Source organism: Oryctolagus cuniculus, chromosome 17 (assembly GCF_051225735.1).
Source record: "Oryctolagus cuniculus isolate XC-2025 breed Fujian yellow rabbit chromosome 17, ASM5122573v1, whole genome shotgun sequence".
NCBI classification, from domain to species: Eukaryota; Metazoa; Chordata; class Mammalia; order Lagomorpha; family Leporidae; genus Oryctolagus; species Oryctolagus cuniculus.
The window spans coordinates 52394776-52414393 of NC_142883.1; the positions used below are offsets into that span (position 1 = coordinate 52394776).

At 49.8% G+C, this 19618-nt stretch overlaps 1 protein-coding gene and 1 long non-coding RNA gene across 8 annotated transcripts in view; one reads left to right on the plus strand and one right to left on the minus strand.

The window, feature by feature from the left end:
- Positions 1 to 19618, plus strand: part of CYB5D1 (cytochrome b5 domain containing 1) — a 21652-nt gene continuing 2034 nt past the window's right edge. Inside the window, exons 1-4 of one of the 5 annotated variants that reach the window (XM_002719067.6) lie at positions 1 to 555; positions 656 to 732; positions 854 to 1072; positions 1529 to 3091. In XM_002719067.6, coding sequence (XP_002719113.1) covers positions 396 to 555; positions 656 to 732; positions 854 to 1072; positions 1529 to 1759 — 687 coding nt within the window. In that variant the 5' untranslated portion in view covers positions 1 to 395 and the 3' untranslated portion in view covers positions 1760 to 3091. Of the gene's footprint in view, positions 556 to 655; positions 733 to 853; positions 1073 to 1528; positions 3092 to 7312; positions 7441 to 14223; positions 14443 to 19618 lie in introns of those variants that run through there. The other 4 variants (XM_070061368.2, XM_051825242.3, XM_089317197.1 and 1 more) reach the window with 4 other exon arrangements.
- Positions 5538 to 19618, minus strand: part of LOC103351471 (uncharacterized) — a 17521-nt gene continuing 3440 nt past the window's right edge. The window contains exons 3-5 of one of the 3 annotated variants that reach the window (XR_016223777.1): positions 14200 to 14311; positions 10701 to 10771; positions 5538 to 5740 (exon numbers count right to left, since the gene is read on the minus strand). This is a non-coding gene — a long non-coding RNA (uncharacterized LOC103351471). The remainder of the gene's footprint in view (positions 5741 to 10700; positions 10772 to 14199; positions 14312 to 19618) is intronic. The other 2 variants (XR_016223776.1, XR_016223775.1) reach the window with 2 other exon arrangements.

Here is a 19618-nt window from a genome sequence, read left to right on the forward strand (position 1 = left end):
GGGAGCCACGTGACTTAGCGAGGCTGCCTTCTTTCGTGCTGGCCTTCCTCACTTTATGTTTCTGCCTCGGGAGACAGTTCGTCCTAAACATCTCGTGCAGCACAGGCCATTGAGTTTAGATGAAGTGTGTTCGCTTTCTCTCGGAACTAACTCGATTGCTCGATACAATGATCGGGACGAGTTCAGACTACGTTTCCCAGGAGCGCACGCAGCCCAAGCCCCGCCTCGGCTACGGTGGGTAATCTCAGGCTACGGTGGCCGGGAGAGGACAATGGTTTCCATGTCAGCGGACAAACGCACTCAGCTTAGCTCCTGGACCAGCGGGAGCAGGCAGTAGTTTCTGCTGACGAGCGAGGAAGCCACAAAAGGGGCCGGCGACCAGTAGGGCGAGAGCCATGCCGCGCCGGGGCCTAGTGGCCGGGCCGGAGTTCGAGTATTTCAAGCGGCGCTTTTTCACGCCCGCGGAGGTGGCCGAACATAACCAGCCCGAGGACCTCTGGGTGTCCTACCTAGGATACGTGTACGACCTCACGCCGTTGGCAGAGGAATACAAGGGTAAGGGCCCCGCGACGGGCCGGGGTGTGTGTTCTTTGCGCGAGAGGGGTGGTGTCCGGTTCTGGGGTGGCCGGCGCTGACGGCAGCTGCCCCTTCCCAGGGGACCTGCTGTTGAAACCCATCGTGGAAGCTGCGGGCCAGGACATCAGCCACTGGTTTGATCCCAAGACCAAAGACGTGAGCTGTGCTGGACCTCGGGGCTGGGAGGAGGGGCACCGGAGAGCTGGGGTGGGGAGGAAAAGCGGGGGTCCCCTGAGCCTGCGCCGCTGACCCCCCCCCCCCCGGCTTTGCTTTAAAGATCCGCAAGCACATAGATCCGTTGACGGGCTGCCTGAGGTACCGCACCCCGCGGGGCCGCTTTGTGCACGTTCCGCCTCAGCTGCCCCGCTCGGACTGGGCCAATGACTTCGGGAAGCCCTGGTGGCTGGGCTCACAATACGAGGTGGGACGGCTGTCTCCCAAAACCCGGAACATCCGCATCATTAACACGCTCACGTCGCAGGAGCACACGCTGGAGGTGAGAACTGGTGCCGGGGACAGTTTGGAAGGAGCTGGGGATCCCGCAGACGTTCAGGCTGTCCGTGCCCCAGAACAGCTGGGACTGTTTTCCCCCTTTACCCTGAGGTGGCTGGGGGAAGCAGGCTGCGTGGGCCCCAGGGCGGGGGCCTGTAGGGTGTCCGGCTTGTGAGGCTATGAGACGGCTTCCTTCTCGTGCCGGGACCGCATTCTCGCAGCCAGGGACGGTGGGTCTTGGAAACTCCTACACTGCTGATTTGGACGGCAGTCCAACGTTATTATTAGCCTACTCTGATGCAAGCAGGCAGAAAGTGAGGGGCTGCTGGCTTGGACCCTAAATTCAGGGCCACCTGAGAACTGTCTGCTGTCCAGACAGGTGGGCCTGTGCGCCCCCTCCTTGCATGCTTTCCTCCTGAGGCTGTGGTGCCAGGGCTGGGCTGCTTCCCTGTCTCTCCAGGTGGGGGCTCTGGAGTCAATGTGGGAAATCCTCCACCGCTACCTGCCCTATAACGTACATGCAGCCAGCTACACGTGGAAATACGAAGGGAAGAATCTGAACATGAATGATACCCTGGAGGAGAATGGGATCCGGGATGAGGAGGAGGAATTTGACTTTCTCAGCATGGATGGTTCGCTCCACATTCCTGCAATACTGCTCTACTTCAATGACGACCTCACAGAGCTGTAGGAAAGGAGATTATGCTCATGTGGACTCGACAGATCTCGAGTCTGACTTTTTCTGTGCTGAGGAAAAGAGGTGGGGAGCCTGGGCCTAGACCCCCTCACCCCTCTGTGGTCCCTGCTCTTCCGAAGTGTGAAGCTGCTCCCCAGCTCCACCACCAGGTGCTCTGAGGGAATCGGGGAGAATGCCAGACGTGAGCAGATGTTTAGGAAAGACACAGGAAGGCACGGTGTCTTGGATCAGGGAGATCCAGGAGTCCGAGCTCAGGTAGGACGTTCTGATAGAAACAGAAAGAGGAGTGCCACACAGGGACGAGGGATGGAGGACAGCTGTGGCCATCATGGAGATGGGACAGCAGTAGAGATGGGATTTACAGACAGGGACAGAAATGGCCTAGCGACCACACAGAACTGGCTTCTCTCCCTTCTGAAGAGCATCCGGCTCGCTCAGACTAGATACTGTGCTGGGGACATTATATTCCCCAATATAACTACCCCCAAAAGTGGGCATCCTACTGCTATTTTATGCATAACTCTTCTGAAACCCAGAAAGACTTAATGTCATTATGGCATGTTAGTTAGGGAGCGTCAGAGCCGGAAGGCGAATCCAAGACTTCCCAACCCCAAGTCTGAGCTCTGTTCACTGTCAAGGGACCGTCTCCATGTCTGTCTTCACGCCAGCCTCAGAGCACTCTCTGGGACACTGGCTTGTTTAGGCTTCGTGCGCACTGGGGAGCAGTTACCGTCTCCGTAAGGGAGCTCCCCAGCGGCAAAGGCGAGGCAGTGAGGACGGCCAACTACTTCCTTGTTAGCCTCAGCAAAGCGCCTCTCCTGAATTTCTCTGGGCAGAGGTGGGTACTCACGGACTCAAAAGCAAGCTGCAGTGGGGGAGAGCCTGTGCACTGGGACGCTTCGGTGAGCAGCTTCTCTGACGAAGGGCCCTGCACTTAGGCGAGGGAGACGGGGTTGACTGTGAAATGCTGACTCCCAAAAGGAGGGGCTAAGTCAGGCAGAAAGCTCTCCTGGTGGCTGAGAGAGAACCTCTACAGGGGCCACAGTCACATCTGGTTCCCTTTAACCCTGGCAGCAGCAGCAAGAACAGAAGTGCGGGTTCAAGTCCCAGCGCCGTAGTTCTGATAGAGCTTCCTGCTAATGCGCCTGGGAAGGCAGCCTAGGATGGCCCAAGTAATTTTCCCAGTTACCACCACCGCTTGTGTAAACTGCTGTACAGAGTTCCTACTTGTCCTTGCATTTCCACTTCTGCCCTTCACGCCCTGTGGTCAGTGAGCTCTTGCTTCCCCGCTTCCTGTTGTGTTTGCAATAAAGTTCTAAATCCAAAGGCCCTGCACCACTTGTCTCGCAGCACCCCTGTGGGTCCGCTGTGCCCGCACACCAGGCCTCACCAAGCGTCGTCCTGCCTCATGGCCAAAGGTGGTCGCTGCTCGCCACACTCTCCCGCTTCCCACCTGGCAGGTCCTAAATCTTTCTTCTCAGACCTTTTTTGTCGCTGTTCATTTCTTGGTGTAGGTCAAGACTGTTAGATCTCCCCTGTGCACCATGCGTTTTTCAGGGTTCTCGCTCCACTGTCAAGTGCTGTCAGTGGTTGGCTGACTGCTAGGTAAGCTTGCTGCGCGGAGAGCTGGCCCACCTTGCTCACTGCTGTGTTCCCACTGCTGGCTACACAGTTGCTGCTCAATAAACTGATGGAATGCAGTGTTCAGTATAATAACGGCTGGGTGGGTTGCTGTGTCCTGGGAGGCAGTGTGGGACCAAGGGCTAGGACTGCTGGCTCGTGTGCTGTAGTCTTTACCCACAGGTTTCTCTCCGCTTCCCGCAGATCTAAGAACAAAAGTTACTCCATAGAGGTTTTTTCTGTCCAGATTTTTCTGGGCCACTCCCTCTGTCATTTCCCCATATGGCCACCAGATGGCTGTAAATGCCTACAGAGTCAGGGAGAGGGCCCTTTAAACCCCGCCAAGTTCCCAAGAAGTCAGTACTGAGGGCGCCCTTTCAGATTGAAACAGGGGAGGGAAAGATCAGAAGGCAAAACCACAGGGCCACCATTCTGTTACATCAGGTCTATTCCTGCTGTGAATACATGCCAGGGAAGAGTGCCTATGGGAAGTGACTTGTGGGATGGTGAGCAGGGTCTTGCCTACAGGTGTGTGTGGTGCGGGGCAAGGGGCACAGCTGAGGGAGCTGAAAGGCAGCAGAGTGCAGTCGTGTGTTGTGTGCAAAGCTCCACCAGACACTGTCTTGTTCTCTCAGTATCTGCACGAGGAGTCTGTAAGTAACGCCTCAACCTAAGACCTAGAAAGTAAACAGAACACGAGCCGAGGGCCCACGTCCTCCTGCAGTGACCTCTCGTTGTGGAAGCAGAGCTGCCTGCCCTCAGTAAGCCACAGCAGCCTCAGAGGACTCAAGTGGCAAATATTTCCCATGAGCCATGGCCCCTGCACGCACCCGTCACTGGGGAGTAATGAGGAGGCACTGGTTCCTTGCGGGAAGCCTGCCTACTCGTTGGGATCATAAAGCATACACACGAGACAAGTGAAAAGGTAGAGGAAGAAGGATCAAATTAGGGTACAGAATGTTTCCTCCCTCATGGCAAGTCACAGGTGGATTTGTAACCTGGACATCGTGAAAATGTTTCTAAATTCTACATGTGTGTGTGCAGGTATTTATTATTCTTGAGAAAGACGCTATAATTTCCATCAGCTTCTCAAAATAATATCTGTCCTGAAGTAACAGCTATCCTGAAATAGCACACACACACACAACTTTAAAGACCCTAAAACGTAAAATACCAACAGTGATATACAAAGTGGTCCCAGGATTCTTCGCACCTGTCTCAGTAGCCTGTCTCCACCTGTGTTACATTCACCACATTTCTATGGCAAAAATTCCTGAAGCTTTTAAAGCTGAATTCCTGACTAGATTCAAGGGTTTTCTTACTGTCTCCGACTTGGCTGCACTTTGGAGCTGAGTGAGGGGACACATCATTTGGACTTGGGACTGGAGCACTCAGCGATGACATCAGGGTCAGGTGAACGCACCCGGCCTCAGAGCTGAGTCTGGGGAGACGACGTAGGTATGTTCATGTCAGAACAGTCACTGTGACGGGTCAGCAAAAACACTTGGCTTTGTTGTAAAAAAGCACACAAATTTAGAAACCTGGATGATCTGTATCTTAGAAGTCAAATGTTAGACATTCAAAATACAGACAAATAGGCAGCCTAAGTACTGGGTATTCTAGCCACATGGGAAGCATTTTTGAAAACTGGTGAATAAGTCGGTGAAGTGAGACCATTAAAAGTGGGGATGAGGATGAGGAAAGAAGCTGAGGTGACGAACAAGCTGGTACGGAGACTGCTAGCACTGGTCTCCTTACCGGGAGCCGCTCAACTACTGTCCTTGGGGAGCTTACTGTGTAGTGGGGACTCAGACATCTCGCCTCAGCCGTCTGAAGAAGTCACCTCTGTACCCCAGCAGCCACACAGGGCCTGCCACAGAGCAGCAATAAACGCTTCCTTCAGGAGGGAATGGTATAAGTAGCCCCCACTATCTGACTCCGGGAACTCAAGAGCCAGAGGTGGGGTCCCTTGCTATCTGATCACTGTCAGTCTTTGAACAGAACTGGAGAGAGTGATATTTCTGGTGAGAAATTCTTCCAAGTCTCCTAAAATACTAAGGAAGATGAATTACATAAGTTTTCCCCGAGAGCTCAACCTCGAGGGACAAATACTACTCCACCATAGTGTATGGGTTGAGACTATACTTGGCCATTTGTAGCAGAAGCCTAACCCTACAAGGTGTTAATTTTATTCACATAATAAGAGGTATGGAGCTAGTGCAATAGTGAATCTGCTAGGTCATCAGTGTACCAGGTTTCTCCCGTCTCCTCATTGTTGTCCTCATGGTTACCAACTTTTTGGCTGCAGGAATGTAGGCAGGAATGAAGAAAAGATGACAGAAGAAAAGGCAGTGCCTATAAAAAGAAGGCAAACATTTTTCTAGATTTTTGACTATATCTCATTGAAATGAAACACATAATATGATGACCCTTAGCCGCAAGGGAGTCTGGGATAGTGAATATTTTATACTGACATCCAAAATGCAGGTCTCTTACTAGGCAAGGCCAGAATGGATACTGGGTGGGAACTAGTGACATTTTAGACAAGCAGTGTTGAAAATGCCACTCATCCACTTATTAACGAAGATATTAAGCTCTTTGTCCCAGAGGCTCTGTTCTAGGGATTGGGGATCTATCAGTGAATGAGACAGAAAAGATCTCTGACTTCCAGGGGCTTACACTAGGGCAGGATAAATAATAAACAAGGAGAGAAGATCATTTCAGATAGTTATGCTAAATACCTACAGTTCTGTGTCCGAGAACCTTTTGGTCAACAACAGATCTGCATGCACGACTGTGGTCCCCTAAGATTACACACCTATGACACTGTGGCCATCCCGGCTCGTGTAGTGCACTCTATGATGTTCTCACAATGATGGAGCTGCCTAATGATACATTTCTCAGGATGTGTCCCCATCATTAGGACCATAAGGCTGAGGTCAGTGAGCGTGCACACACACACTCATACACTAAAGATCTGCAAAGACAATCATGAGAGTGCTGGCGGGATGGTCAGGCTTGTCTCTGATGATCACAGTGATGATCTGTGTTACCTGCACAGCTGCATTTACTGCATTAAATCACTTAATCTTCTCAACGCATAACACAATGGTGGACTCTGGATACAATAATGAGACACAATTTCTGCCCTCAAACAGCCTACAGTTTAGTTGGAGATTCAGAGAAGTTTGTCAGCATCTTATCATGAATCCATTTTTACACAGCAGCCAAGGAGAGCTTTCAAAGTTCCACCTTTGGGGCCGGCTCACTTGGTTAATCCTCCGCCTGTGGCGCCGGCATCCCTTATGGGCACCAGATTCTAGTCCTGGTTGCTCCTCTTCCAGTCCAGCTCTCTGCTGTGGCCTGGGAAGGCAGTGGAGGATGGCCCAAGTGCTTGGGCCCCTGCGCCTGCGTGGGAGACCAGGAAAAAGCACCTGGCTCCTGACTTCAGATCTGCGCAGTGCCAGCCGTGGCGGCCATTTTGGGGAGTGAACCAACGGAAGGATGACCTTTCTCTCTGTCCCTCTCTCACTGTCTATAACTCTACGTGTCAAAAAAAAAAAAAAAAAAAAAAAAAAAAGTTCCACCTTTAATGTCTTCAAAGACTTTCTACTTCTTAAGACGAAGTAGGAAACTCTTCCCAAGATCCAGGGTCCTGCGTGATCTGGCTCTCAGGCGCTCTCTCTCATGTTGGCCCCTCGGTTTCTCAGGCCCCCACCCTGACTCCTGTCAGAGCCTTCTTGCTAACTGTCCCACCCTCCACGCTTCATTTGGCCAACTCCTGCTCCTGGAAGTTGCTCAAATGTCACCTCCTTGGGGAAGTCTTTTCTGCCCCCTCCAATTATGTCAAGTCTTGTCACATCCACTGTGAAATGCCATAATTATAATTATTTAGTAAACTTACTGCTTAATATCCATCTTTTTAAGCTCTGAGCTCTATGAGGACAGGGGCCACCCATTTTCCTTACCAATAAATGCTCAGCACCCAGCCCAGAACAGCTGCTCAGTAAGTCCCTATGGGCGGAGGAATACAACGTGGCCGAGTTCGAATGCCTCAGGAACACACATCAGAAGAACCTATCTCGGTCAGAGGGAACTCGAGGCGGCTTTCTGGGGAGCCGTGAAGGACAAGGAGAAGTCAGCCAAGTGAAGAGGATGGAGAGGGTGAGAGTGGAGGAGAGAATAAGCGGCTCATGCTAACCTCAGACAAGTGGAGAGCTAAGGAGGACGAGCAGCGTGGATGCTGAGGCTGGGAGGGGCCGGGGTGAGGGGAGCAGGGCAACAGAGATGCAGAAGCGAGACCCGGCCCTTGGAGGCTTTGTAAACTAGGTCAAGCTATCATTTTATTTGTTAAACTAAGAAATAATTCATATACCATAAAGATGCATCCTTTTCAAGTGTACAACTCAGGGTTAAGGATTCATAGGGAGGGCATGATCAAGTGAAGATCTTAAAGAGGTGACGCCTGACTGTGGTGTCAAGGAACTGCAACGGAGAGATCACGTGCAGACAAAGACCAGTGACACCACTGCGGCAGTCTGGGGGAAATGCAGGCAGGCGGGACCGGGTTAGTGGCACTGGAGAGCAGAGAAGATGGACCGAAGTTGCTCAGTCACTGACTGGGAAGGGGTCTGCAGGACAGGGTGGGGTCAAGGTGACTGGGAGGCTGGGGAGTCCGCTGGTGGGAAGGGGCTGCTGGGAGAGGACTCTGCTGCTCACGTGAGGTGCCGGGGGCGTGCAGGTACACATGTCCAGACAGTGCTGGATGCAGGGCACTCGGTCCTGAGGAAGGCGCTGGGCTGCAGCCTGAGCTGTGGGAATCGCTGGCAGACGGTGACTGGAGCCAGCGTCCCGGGGAGGTCACCGCGAGATGTGATCCAGGCACAGGGCTTGGCAGGAACAGCACCCACAGGAGGGGGGTGGTTCCAGAGGAGGAGCTGGGGGCTGGCGCTGTGGGGTAGTAGGTTGGGCCTCTGCCTGCCACGCCAGCATCCCATACGGGCACCGGTTCGAGTCCCAGCTGCTTAGCTTCCATTCCAGCTCTCTGCTCTGGCCTGGGAAAGCAGTGGAAGATGGCCCAAGTGCTTGGGCCCTGCACCCTCATGGGAGACCTGGACGAGGCTCCTGGCTCCTGTGGCCTAGCTTCGGCCATTGAGGCCATTTGGGGAGTGAACCAGCAGATGGAAGATATCTCTTTGTCTCTGTCTCTCCCTAGCTCGGTCTGTAACTCTGCCTCTCAAATCAATCAATCAATCTTTGGGTGAGGGGGAAAGAGCTATAGAGGCATGACAGCCCCAGCAGAACAGTGCCACGGAAGCCAAAGGAAGAGAGAGAAGGGAGTGGTGCCACTGTGAAGGGTCACACAGCGGTGAAGTAAGACTGGACTTGGTGTCCATGGATCCAGCAAACAGGAGGCAGCCGCGGCTTTCTTAGAAGTCAGGCTGCAGCTGGACAGGTATGCATGGATATTCTTAGGAAAGAGTCCGGGCAGAAGGAATGGTGTTCTGGCTTTGATACATGCACAGACAGAATACTTACCTTCCTTTGGATTTCATTTTGTCAACCATAAGTAGGGGTAATAGAAGGTGATGGGAAGGACAGCAGGCATCATGCAGGACCCAGTCACCCAGACAGAAGCCTCTCACACTGTTGCTGACAACATTACATGAGAAGGTCTGGGAAATGCCGAGCCCTGTATAGGGTCCTTAGAAAGGTATTCAACAATTTTCGTTTACTTTCCTGTTTCTTGCACTAGCCACTCCTTATTTAGTAAGAAATGCTTCCCTCGGGATCTCCAGGGATGTGGCATTACTCAGCATTCAGGTAACATCTGTCATGATTAGAAAATTCACAGACCGTATCTGTGACTAATACTCAGTTCCCAACCCAGTAGTGTTTGTACCTCAACGAGGAGTTATCTGAGTCGAGTAAAATGTGGTTTCCTATCACGTCAGAGCTGAGTTACTATGAAGTGAGGCAAAGTAAGAAAGTGGGGCCAGCTACTGGGAACGAGAGGAACTGGAGCCAGCCCTCTGCGCCTTCAGTTTAAGGTGCAATTCCTAACTCGGGTCAGGAATACTCTCACCTGGCAACCATCTTAAGTGAATCTCTTGGAAGTAATTAATGGCTAATAGTAAACAGATTGTTTAGAGGGACAGCTTCCAGTTAGCAAGTGTCTTCTTTTTAAACATTATTTATTTATTAAAAAGGTGAGAGGAAGAGAGAGAGAAGAGGAAGATGGAGGGGAGGGGAGAGAGACAGACTCTTCCATCCACTTCCCAAATGCCTGCAATGGGAGGGACTGAACAATGGTAGAGCCAGGAACTCACTAGGTCTCCCATGTGGGTGGCAGGAACCTAGTCACTTGAGGCATCACTGCTGCTCCCAGAATGTGCATGAGCAGGAAGCCGGAACCAGGAGCCAGAAGCCAGGTACTGATCCAGGCACTCCGGTATAGGATATCTGCTACACCAAACACCTTCCCCAGAACGCCGCCTTATAGCCAGTGCTTTACATAAGTTAGGTCACTTAATCCTCACCACAACCCTGTGAGGTGGACATTAATATCCCTGGCTTATGGATGAGGGAGCTGACCCCTGAGAATCAAAAGTCAGTATGTTGGGACAGATACTGGGGCGTGGCGGGTTAAACTGCTGCTTGGAACGCCCATCGTGTACTGGAGTGCAGGTTTAAGTCCCAGCTCCTCTGCTTCTGATTCAGCTTCCTACTAACACACTCAGGAAGGTAACAGGTGATGGCCCAAACACCTGGGTCCCTGCTACCCACGTGGGAGGCCTGCGTGGAGTTTCTGGCTCCTGGCCAGCCTGGTCCAGCTCTAGCTGTTGGAAGGCATTTGGGGAGTGAACCAAAGGATGGAGGATCTCTGTCTCTCCCTCTGTCACCCTACCTTTCAAATAAAAATAAATCTTAAAACAATCAACCAAACAAAAAAACCAGGGACACCACTGTGGCATAGTAGGTAAGGCTGTTGCCTACAGTGTGGGCATCCCATATGGGCACTGGTTCAAGTCCCGGTTGCTCCACTTCCAATCCAGCTCCCTGCTATGGTCTGGGAAAGCAGTACAAGATGGCTCAAGTGCTTGGGCCCCTGCACCCTTGTGGGAGTCCCAGAAGAAGCTCCTGGCTCTTGGCTTGGGATTGGCCCAGCTCCAGCAGTTGCAGCCATTTGGGGAGTGAACCAGCGGATGGAAAATCTCTCTCTCTGTCTCTGCCTTTCTGTAACTCTGACTTTCAAATAAATAAATAAATCTTAAAAAAAAAAAAAAAAAGCCCAAAAGAACAGTAAGTGGCTGACCTTGGAGTCCAGGTGTTACCTCTGATTTAAACTTCCTCTAATGGAGAGAGAGGGCAACTTCAATATTGTCTCTGAAATACATTTTAGGAATTATACAATTTTGGAATATAGCATCTTTTAAAAATTAGTTGATTTTAATTTCCTCATTATGGCTAATTTAGTTTGAAATGAAAAAGATTCTCCTGTGCTGAGAGCTGGAGGGTGAAAGGGCCTGAGAGCAAGAGGAGGGGAAGCAGGAAGTCCGCCTGGGCAGTGAAGCCGCCGGCCAGGTGATTCTGCTGGGACAGCAGGGGCTTTGCCCGCAGCACAGGAGGCACTGCGACCTCTGCAGCGCTTCAAATTTTGGATTTTTTTTTATTCTGGAATATTTGCATATACAAAATATTATATCTTGGGGATGAGACCTAAGTCCAACCTGAAATTCATGTTTCATTTACACCTTATACATAACAGCTTGAAGGGAATTTTATACAATATTTTTAGTGCACTTGAGTTCTGACTGCAAACTATCTCGTGTGTAAGCTGTGGAATTTTCCACTCGTGCTATCCTATCAATATTAAACAAGTTTCAGATTTCGAAGCATTTTAGATTTTGGATTTTCAGATTAGGGATGTTCAACCTGTATTAAGAAATTGCAAATGGGAGAAGAAAGGTGTTTGGTTCTGCCATGTTGTATGCAGCTATCCAGTGTTCATCAAAATTGTCATTCAAGGCAGATCAAACTAGCAGGGGGCCAGCGCTGTGGCACAGCAGCTGGTTCAAGTCCCAGCTGCTCCGCTTCCAATCCAGCTCCCTGCTGATGTGTCTGGGAAACTAGTGGAGGATGGCTCAAGTGCTTTGGCCCCTGCACCTACGGTGGGAGACCTGGAGGAAGCCCCTGGCCCCTGGCTTCGGATCATCTCAGCTCTGGCCACTGCGGCCATCTGGGGAGTGAATCAGTGGATGGAAGACGTCTCTCTCTGTCTCTACTTCTCCCTGTAACTCTGTCTTTCAAATAAATAAATCTTAAAAAAAAAAAAAAAAAAGAAAAAGTTAAAAAAAATAGTAGAAGGCAAAGACAAAAATTTGGGGCTTAAATCTTCCTCTTCTTATTAATGTACCCCTTATTTGATGGAAAGGGGCCAGTACACCACAACACCAGCTCCTATGGCAAACTTTTGTATGCATCTGAAACTGTGGAAAATTAAGGAGTTACAAGTGGGAAGGGAACTAATGTCAAAGGAAAGACAGTGGCCGGCGCCGTGGCTCAATAGGCTAATCCTCCACCTTGCAGCGCCGGCACACCGGGTTCTAGTCCCGGTTGGGGCGCCGGATTCTGTCCCGGTTGCCCCTCTTCCAGGCCAGCTCTCTGCTATGGCCAGGGAGTGCAGTGGAGGATGGCCCAGGTGCTTGGGCCCTGCACCCCATGGGAGACCAGGATAAGCACCTGGATCCTGGCTCCTGCCATCGGATCAGCGCGGTGCGCCGGCTGCAGCGGCGGCCATTGGAGGGTGAACCAACGGCAAAGGAAGACCTTTCTCTCTCTGTCTCTCTCTCTCACTGTCCACTCTGCCTGTCAAAAATAAAAAAAAAAAAGGAAAGACAGGAAATAATAAGCACAAGTTCAGGATACAGGGGATGGGACAGGAGAGTAAGGTGGAAGATATGACCACATGAGGCCACATGAGGTTTTAAAGACATTACTAATATCATATTGAATAAGCCACATTAATAAATGTTTATTTTAGTATTATGCTTTGTGGTTGATATAGGTTATATTCTTTTAAGCCATCAAACAGTTCTCAGTAATAGATAAAATTTTAAATTAAAAACCTCCATAAATAATATCTTAATGGTTTCTCACAATTTTTTTTTTCTCTGACAGGCAGAGTTAGACAGTGAGAGAGACAGAGAGAAAGGTCTTCCTTCCATTGGTTCACTCCCCAAATGGACGCTAATGGTGGCTCACTATGTGATCCGAAGCCAGGAGCCAGGTGCTTCTCCTGGTCTCCCATGGGGTGCAGGGCCCAAGCACTTGGGCCACCCTCCACTGCACTCCCGGGCCACAGCAGAGAGCTGGCCTGGAAGAGGGGCAACCGGGACAGAATCCGGCGCCCCAACCGGGACTAGAACCTGGTGTGCCGGCGCCGCAAGGTGGAGGATTAGCCTAGTGAGCCACGGCGCCGGCCACCATGTATTTAATTTTTTAACAAGGTTTTATTTTTCCCCAAAATTTAGTTTTTTATTTATTTGAGAGGCAGAGAAAGCAAGCCTCCCATTCACTCGGTCACTCCTCAGATGCTTAAAATGCGCAGGCCACAGTCAGGAGCTGTGAACTCAAGTAAGTCTCCCGTGCAGGAAGTCAGTCACAACTGCCTGCCTGGCAGGAGGCTGGAAGGAGGAGCTGGGGCTGGGGCTGTTCACACTGGACACAGGTGTCTTAACTACCTGCCCCAAATACTTCTGTTGTTGTTTATAAAGATTCACTTATTTATTTGAAAGAGTGTCAGAGAGAGGGAAAGAGATCTTCTATCTGCTGGTTCACTCCCCAGATAGCCACAACAGTCAATTCTGGGCCAGGCTGAAGCCAGGAGCCAGGAACCAGGAACTCCATCCTGGTCTGACACACGGATGCCAGGGGAGCAAGCAGGTACATGGGCCATTTCCTGCTGCCTTCCCAGGGGCATCAGTGGGGAGCTGTATCAGAAGTGGAACAGCCAGGACTTGAACTGGTGCTCTGGTAATGGGATGGCAGTGTTGCAATCCACAGCTCAACCTGCTATGCTACAATGCTGGCACGCACAGGCCCTGCCACCCTAAATCCTTTCTTACTTAGACTGCCTTTCTCCCTCCTCTACTATATAAATCCTGTTTATCTTTTGGGGCTAACTTTAAATACAACTACATATGGCAGCTCTCCACTGATGTTCCCCCTCCCCAAGATCTCTCTTCTCTGAATGCTTGGGTTTTATAATCATCATATTATTAACTTTTTTTTAAGATTTTACTTATTTATTTTGCAAAGTAGAGTTACAGACAGAAGAGAGGGAGAGATAGAATGAAAGGTCTTCCATCCACTGGTTCAATCCCCTCAAATGGCTGCAACGGCTAGAACTGGGCCCATCTGAAGCCAGGAGCTTCTTCCGGGTCTCCCACGCAGGTGCAGGGGCCCAAGCAGGCCACAGCAGAGAGCTGGATTGGAAGAGGAGCAGCCGGGACTTGAACCAGCACCCATATGGGATGCTGGTGCCACAGGCAGAAGCTTAGCTTACTATGCCACAGCGTCAGCCCCTATTAGGTAACTTTTCTGTGTGCTCAAGCCTGATCTCAGATACACCTCCCCTCCCTCCACCTGGTCTTCTGTTTCCCCTCTTGATCACTAAAAATTTTTATGCAGCTTTTAGAGATGCACGATGTAAAAATAAGTTCCTCTTCCCATTGGTAACTAGTAGTCTTTCTGGGTTCTCTCAAAACGTACCCTGTTTTTTTCCCGTAATATCAGGATATGCACTTGTGTACCTTGCCTTTTTCTCTTTGTTTCAGTCTTCACGGCGGAGCCTCCCTAGTGCTCCCAGCTCTACCACATCACATCCACTCACTTACTCGGCTGCCACGTTCTCCTGTCAAAGAGCTAGAGGTGGGTGAGGAAGGATTTCTTTAGAGAAATCGTACTACTTTGTACCCCCCTTGGCTCCCTTTGCTAATGTGATCAATGAGACTACTTAAATCTGTTTACACAAATAATAAATAAATACTTCATCACTGCAGATTCAAAGTGAACAATGAAACCAAATGCCCCCTAATGATCCTTTGCCAAAGCATTCTTTCTTTTATTGGTTAGTATGTACACCTCAAGAATTTTTAAAGACATTTAGATACATATAAATTAATTTGTAAAAAGGCAGCATTGTTTTTAGTTTGTTTAAACATAAACTAAAATACCATAATGTGTACATTGTTTAGCAGCTTGCTTTCCATTCAACTATATGGTAAAGAATCTTACCATGTCTATACACGTGGATACAACCAATTTTTCTTATTTCTGTGTAGTTTATTTAGCTATTCCTTACTACTGCAGTTTTTTTTTTTTTTTTTTTTTTTGGACAGGCAGAGTGGACAGTAAGAGAGAGAGACAGAGAGAAAGGTCTTCCTTTGCCATTGGTTCACCCTCCAATGGCCGCTGCACCGTGCTGATCCAATGGCAGGAGCCAGGTACTTATCCTGGTCTCCCATGGGGTGCAGGGCCCAAGCACTTGGGCCGTCCTCCACTGCACTCCCGGGACACAGCTGAGAGAGCTGGCCTGGAAGAGGGGCAACCGGGACAGAATCCGGCGCCCCGACCGGAACTAGAACCCAGTGTGCCGGCGCCGCAAGGCGGAGGATTAGCCTTGTGAGCCACGGCTCCGGCACACTACTGCAGATTTATATATGTCTGAAACTTCCTCCTTCGTGAAATGAAGAGACAGTTAGATTAAAGGATAAATCCCAGACTTTTAGATTTCAACAGCCAATAAAATTTAAAAAGAAATGTTAATGATCAACATGGGATTGCTGATTTTTCACTCTGCTAATAAGGACATTAGAAAAACAATACCCAAACCTATACCTTCATCACTATTATTTCTTAAGATATTAAAAATGTTTTGTAATTACAAAAGAGATGGGGCTGGCGCTGTAGCATAGTGGGTCCTGCGACATCTGCATCCCATGTGGATACCAGTTCAAGTCCCAGCTGCTCCACTTCTGATCCAGCTCCTTGCTAATGCGCCTGGGAGAGCAGTGGAGGATGGCCCAAGTGCTTGAGCTCCTGCCACCGTGTGGGGGACCCAAAGGGAAGCACCCGGCTCATAGCTCCTGGCTTCAGATCAGCCCAGCTCTGGCTGTTGCAGTCATTTAGGAAGTGAAATAGTGATGGAGGAAATCTCTCTGTGTCACTACTACCCTATCTGACTCACTCTCAAATAAATAAATCTTAAAAAAATTATAAAAGAGGTACATGTATGTATACTGAAGATTTTTCAAAGGAGTTTTCAAATATAGTAAGTATAAAAAGTAATTTTCTTGCTCTCTCTCTCAAATCTATTCATGAACAGATCTCTCTATACATGTCCATAAATGGACAAATATATTCCATACACATCTATCTGACTTTTAGAAAGGATATTGTTGCCGGCGCTGCGGCTCACTAGGCTAATCCTCCGCCTAGCGGCGCCGGCACACCGGGTTCTAGTCCCGGTCGGGGCGCCGGATTCTGTCCCGGTTGCCCCTCTTCCAGGCCAGCTCTCTGCTGTGGCCAGGGAGTGCAGAGGAGGATGGCCCAAGTGCTTGGGCCCTGCACCCCATGGGAGACCAGGAGAAGCACCTGGCTCCTGCCATCGGATCAGCGCGGTGCGCAGGCTGCAGCGCACCGGCCGCGGCGGCCATTGGAGGGTGAACCAATGGCAAAGGAAGACCTTTCTCTCTGTCTCTCTCTCACTGTCCACTCTGCCTGTCAAAAAAAAAAAAAAAAAAAAGGATATTGTTAACATTATAAACATAGGAGTGTTTGTGTTATATATGCATTTAACAATACATATTAATATGTACTATATAATAATATAAAATGTAAGCATATACCCATAGTATGTAAATTATCTACTTATTCTATGTAAGAAATATATAACCTCAGGATAAAGGACAGACTTTTCCAGAAAGGAGAGGTGGCAACCTTAGCCATTTGGGAATCACTGATTTAGATGATCTCTAAAATTCTATGATGAAATCTAGAATATCCTCAGCATTTACATACCTTTCAAAAGACAACTAAGGGCCAGCACTGCGGCTCACTTGGCTAATCCTCCACCTGCGGCGCCGGCACCCGGGGTTCTAGTCCCGGTCGGGGCACCGGATTCTGTCCCGGTTGCTCCTCTTCCAGTCCAGCTCTCTGCTGTGGCCAGGGAGTGCAGTGGAGGATGGCCCAGGTGCTTGGGCCCTGCACCCGCATGGGAAACCAGGAGAAGCACCTGGCTCCTGGCTTCGGATTGGTGCAGTGCGCTGGCCGTGGCGGCCATTTAGGGGGTAAACCAACGGAAAGAAGACCTTTCTCTCTGTCTTTCTCTCTCACTAACTCTGCCTGTCAAAAAAAAAAAAAAAAAAAAAAAAAAAAAAGACAACTAGGAATCTCTTAACATCTCTCTGGAGAATCACAGATTGCAAAGTGTGTTTCTAGTCATCTGATCTGCTTGTTGCATTAGGACGTGTCTAGTTGTGTTACTCTCATTGGTCCCCAACACCAGAGTTTTAACCTGGAGTCAGAGTCTTTAGAATACTTATAACACCATGAAAAACAAACATGATATTTTGCATATATATATTTTATGGGGGAAATGTTTATAACTTTCTGTGATCCAAAAGAGGAACTATTACTTTAGGTAAGTTTCTTGCTTTTGCTTCAAATAAATCGTGTAATTATTGGCTTGGGAGTCCCCTGCAATGTTTTCTCTGGGTCTTTTTCTTGGCGAGGTGGGTCTACCTAATTTCTGATTTGCGTCTGACAGCAGTCTGAAGTTCCTTATCCCCCACCTTTGTGGCCTTCTCATTAGAAACAAAAATATTCTCTTTTACCAATTTTTAAAAAAATTTTTTTTTGACAGGCAGAGTGGACAGTGAGAGAGAGAGAGACAGAGAAAGGTCTTCCTTTTGCCGTTGGTTCACCCTCCAATGGCCGCCGCGGCCGGCGTGCTGTGGCTGGCGCACCGCACTGATCCGATGGCAGGAGCCAGGTGCTTCTCCTGGTCTCCCATACGGGTGCAGGGCCCAAGCACTTGGGCCATCCTCCACTGCACTCCCTGGCCACAGCAGAGAGCTGGCCTGGAAGAGGGGCAAACTGGGACAGAATCCGGCACCCCAACCGGGACTAGAACCCGGTGTGCCGGTGCCACAAGGTGGAGGATTAGCCTATTGAGTCGCGGTGCCAGCCCAATTTTACCAATTAGTCATAAGGGATTTTCATCTTTTAATTTTTTGAAGTACAGAAAGAAGCAGAGAGTGATGCCCATGTTGAAACAGAAGCAGAAAGAGAAGCAGCTGGAGACACTGAGACACACAGGTGCAGATAAAAGGCCTCAGGACAGAACAGACAGGCAAAAGAAGTATAGAGAAACCTGAAAACACAGAAGGACAGACACAGAACTGAGCTAGAAGCAGCTTGCAGAAAAATAGACAGGCCAGCAGGGAGAAAAAGGAGAGTGACTGACAGAGAGGTAGGCAAGATCACGGACAGGAGTGCAGATAAGTGGACAGAAAGGAGAGAGAAGGAAGGAAACAATCGAGTAAGGAGGAAGACAAAGTGATCACAGTGTTGTATGTAACAGTGCTTTCTAATTTATAGAGTGCTATCACATCACAGTGCAGGCAGGCAGAGAGGATCCAGCAGACAGATGGGGTGATGGAGGGATACAGGCCAATCAGACAGGAGAGAGGGGCGGCGGCCAATCAGAACGAAGGCTAGAATGGAGACCAAGACAGGCCCAAGAAAAGAGAAGTGAGGGAGGGAAAGCCACAGACGTGAGGCTGACACAGTTACCTTCAGGAGTACAGGCAGCAGAAAAGCAGCAATGGAACAGTGCCTGGTGTAGAAGTTCTGTCATCACCTTTCTCAGAGACCTGGCTAGGGGCTCACTGCACCCTCCAAGGAGTTACAATGTCTCTACGGTGGCTCAGGAGAAGAGACAGAGGAAGGGCAGGAAGGGAGAAACGTTGCAATAAGGAGCCAGACTTTTTAGACTAGAAGGACAAACTTCTTGGGCAGGCCTATGTCAACAGCCTAAAAGGATGGAGGTGCAGGTGCCTTTAAAGAATTCAAACAGACCAAGTGGGACACGCAGCCTGGGCTTGCGGCTCCTCTGTGTGAGCACAGGGCTGCGGGCAGCCTTTCCACACTCATTATCCATGCCTGTACCAACCTGGTGTCTCTCCTGCACTGCGGTGCTTTCAGGTCTTTTCTTAATTAATATTTCTGGGATGAAGAGACCAACAAGGGTGAGCTGTCATCAAGGCAGCTTACTATGCCGAGTAGAAAAGGAGATTAGGAGAGAGCAAGCCCTCCCGAAGCACTCTCGAGGTATGATAATAAAAGCATGCAACCAGCAAGCACTCGATCAACAGACAAGCGCCATAAAGGAGAATCAAAAAGACAAGAGGCGAGAGGTGGCAAACCCAGCGCAGTGAGGAAGTCGCACTGACAGGCTGACAGAAGAAGGAGCCTCCTGCAGACCTAGGAGAGAAGTAGGAAGCTCAGCGAAGCCCAGGCAGACTTGGATGTGTGTAGACTTCTCTGGAGCGGAATCCAAGAAAAGTAAAACTGCGGCTGTCTCTGGGGAGAGGGGCTGAGCATGGGGAGGAGGCTTAGGATCGGGCTTACTTTTCCCTGTATACTTTTTGTACGTTAAAAATTGTATACCATGGGTATCTACTACCAATTTAAAATGACTGGGGGCGGGAATGGGGACAAGAAAGAAAAGCAAACAGATGTGGACAGCAAGAGTCTGCCAAGCAGATAGACAGCAAAAAGGCAGGAAGACAGCGAGAGACTGGGGAGCAGCGGAAACACTGCACGGTGGCTTCCTCAGCCATCCCAGAGACAGAAGGAAAAGACGACAACCACAGTGGAGGCGAGCGGCCGAGAGGGCAGGGCAGGGCGTGGCAGAAAGGCAGGGAAGCCTGTGGGGCGAGGGGGTCACCTACGAGGTTTAGGGGAGAGCGAGGTCACCCCCAAAGAGGGGAAGTTGGCAGAGGGGAAGCAAAGGGGGGAAAATAGATCAATAGGAAGACTGAAAAGAAAGAAACATTAAACCATGGGATGGATAGTCGCAAGCAAGCGGGGGGCAGACAGGCAAGAAGACAGACCAAATGACAGCCAAGGAAAAATGATGAACGTGGGCATGAGTAAGAGGAGCAA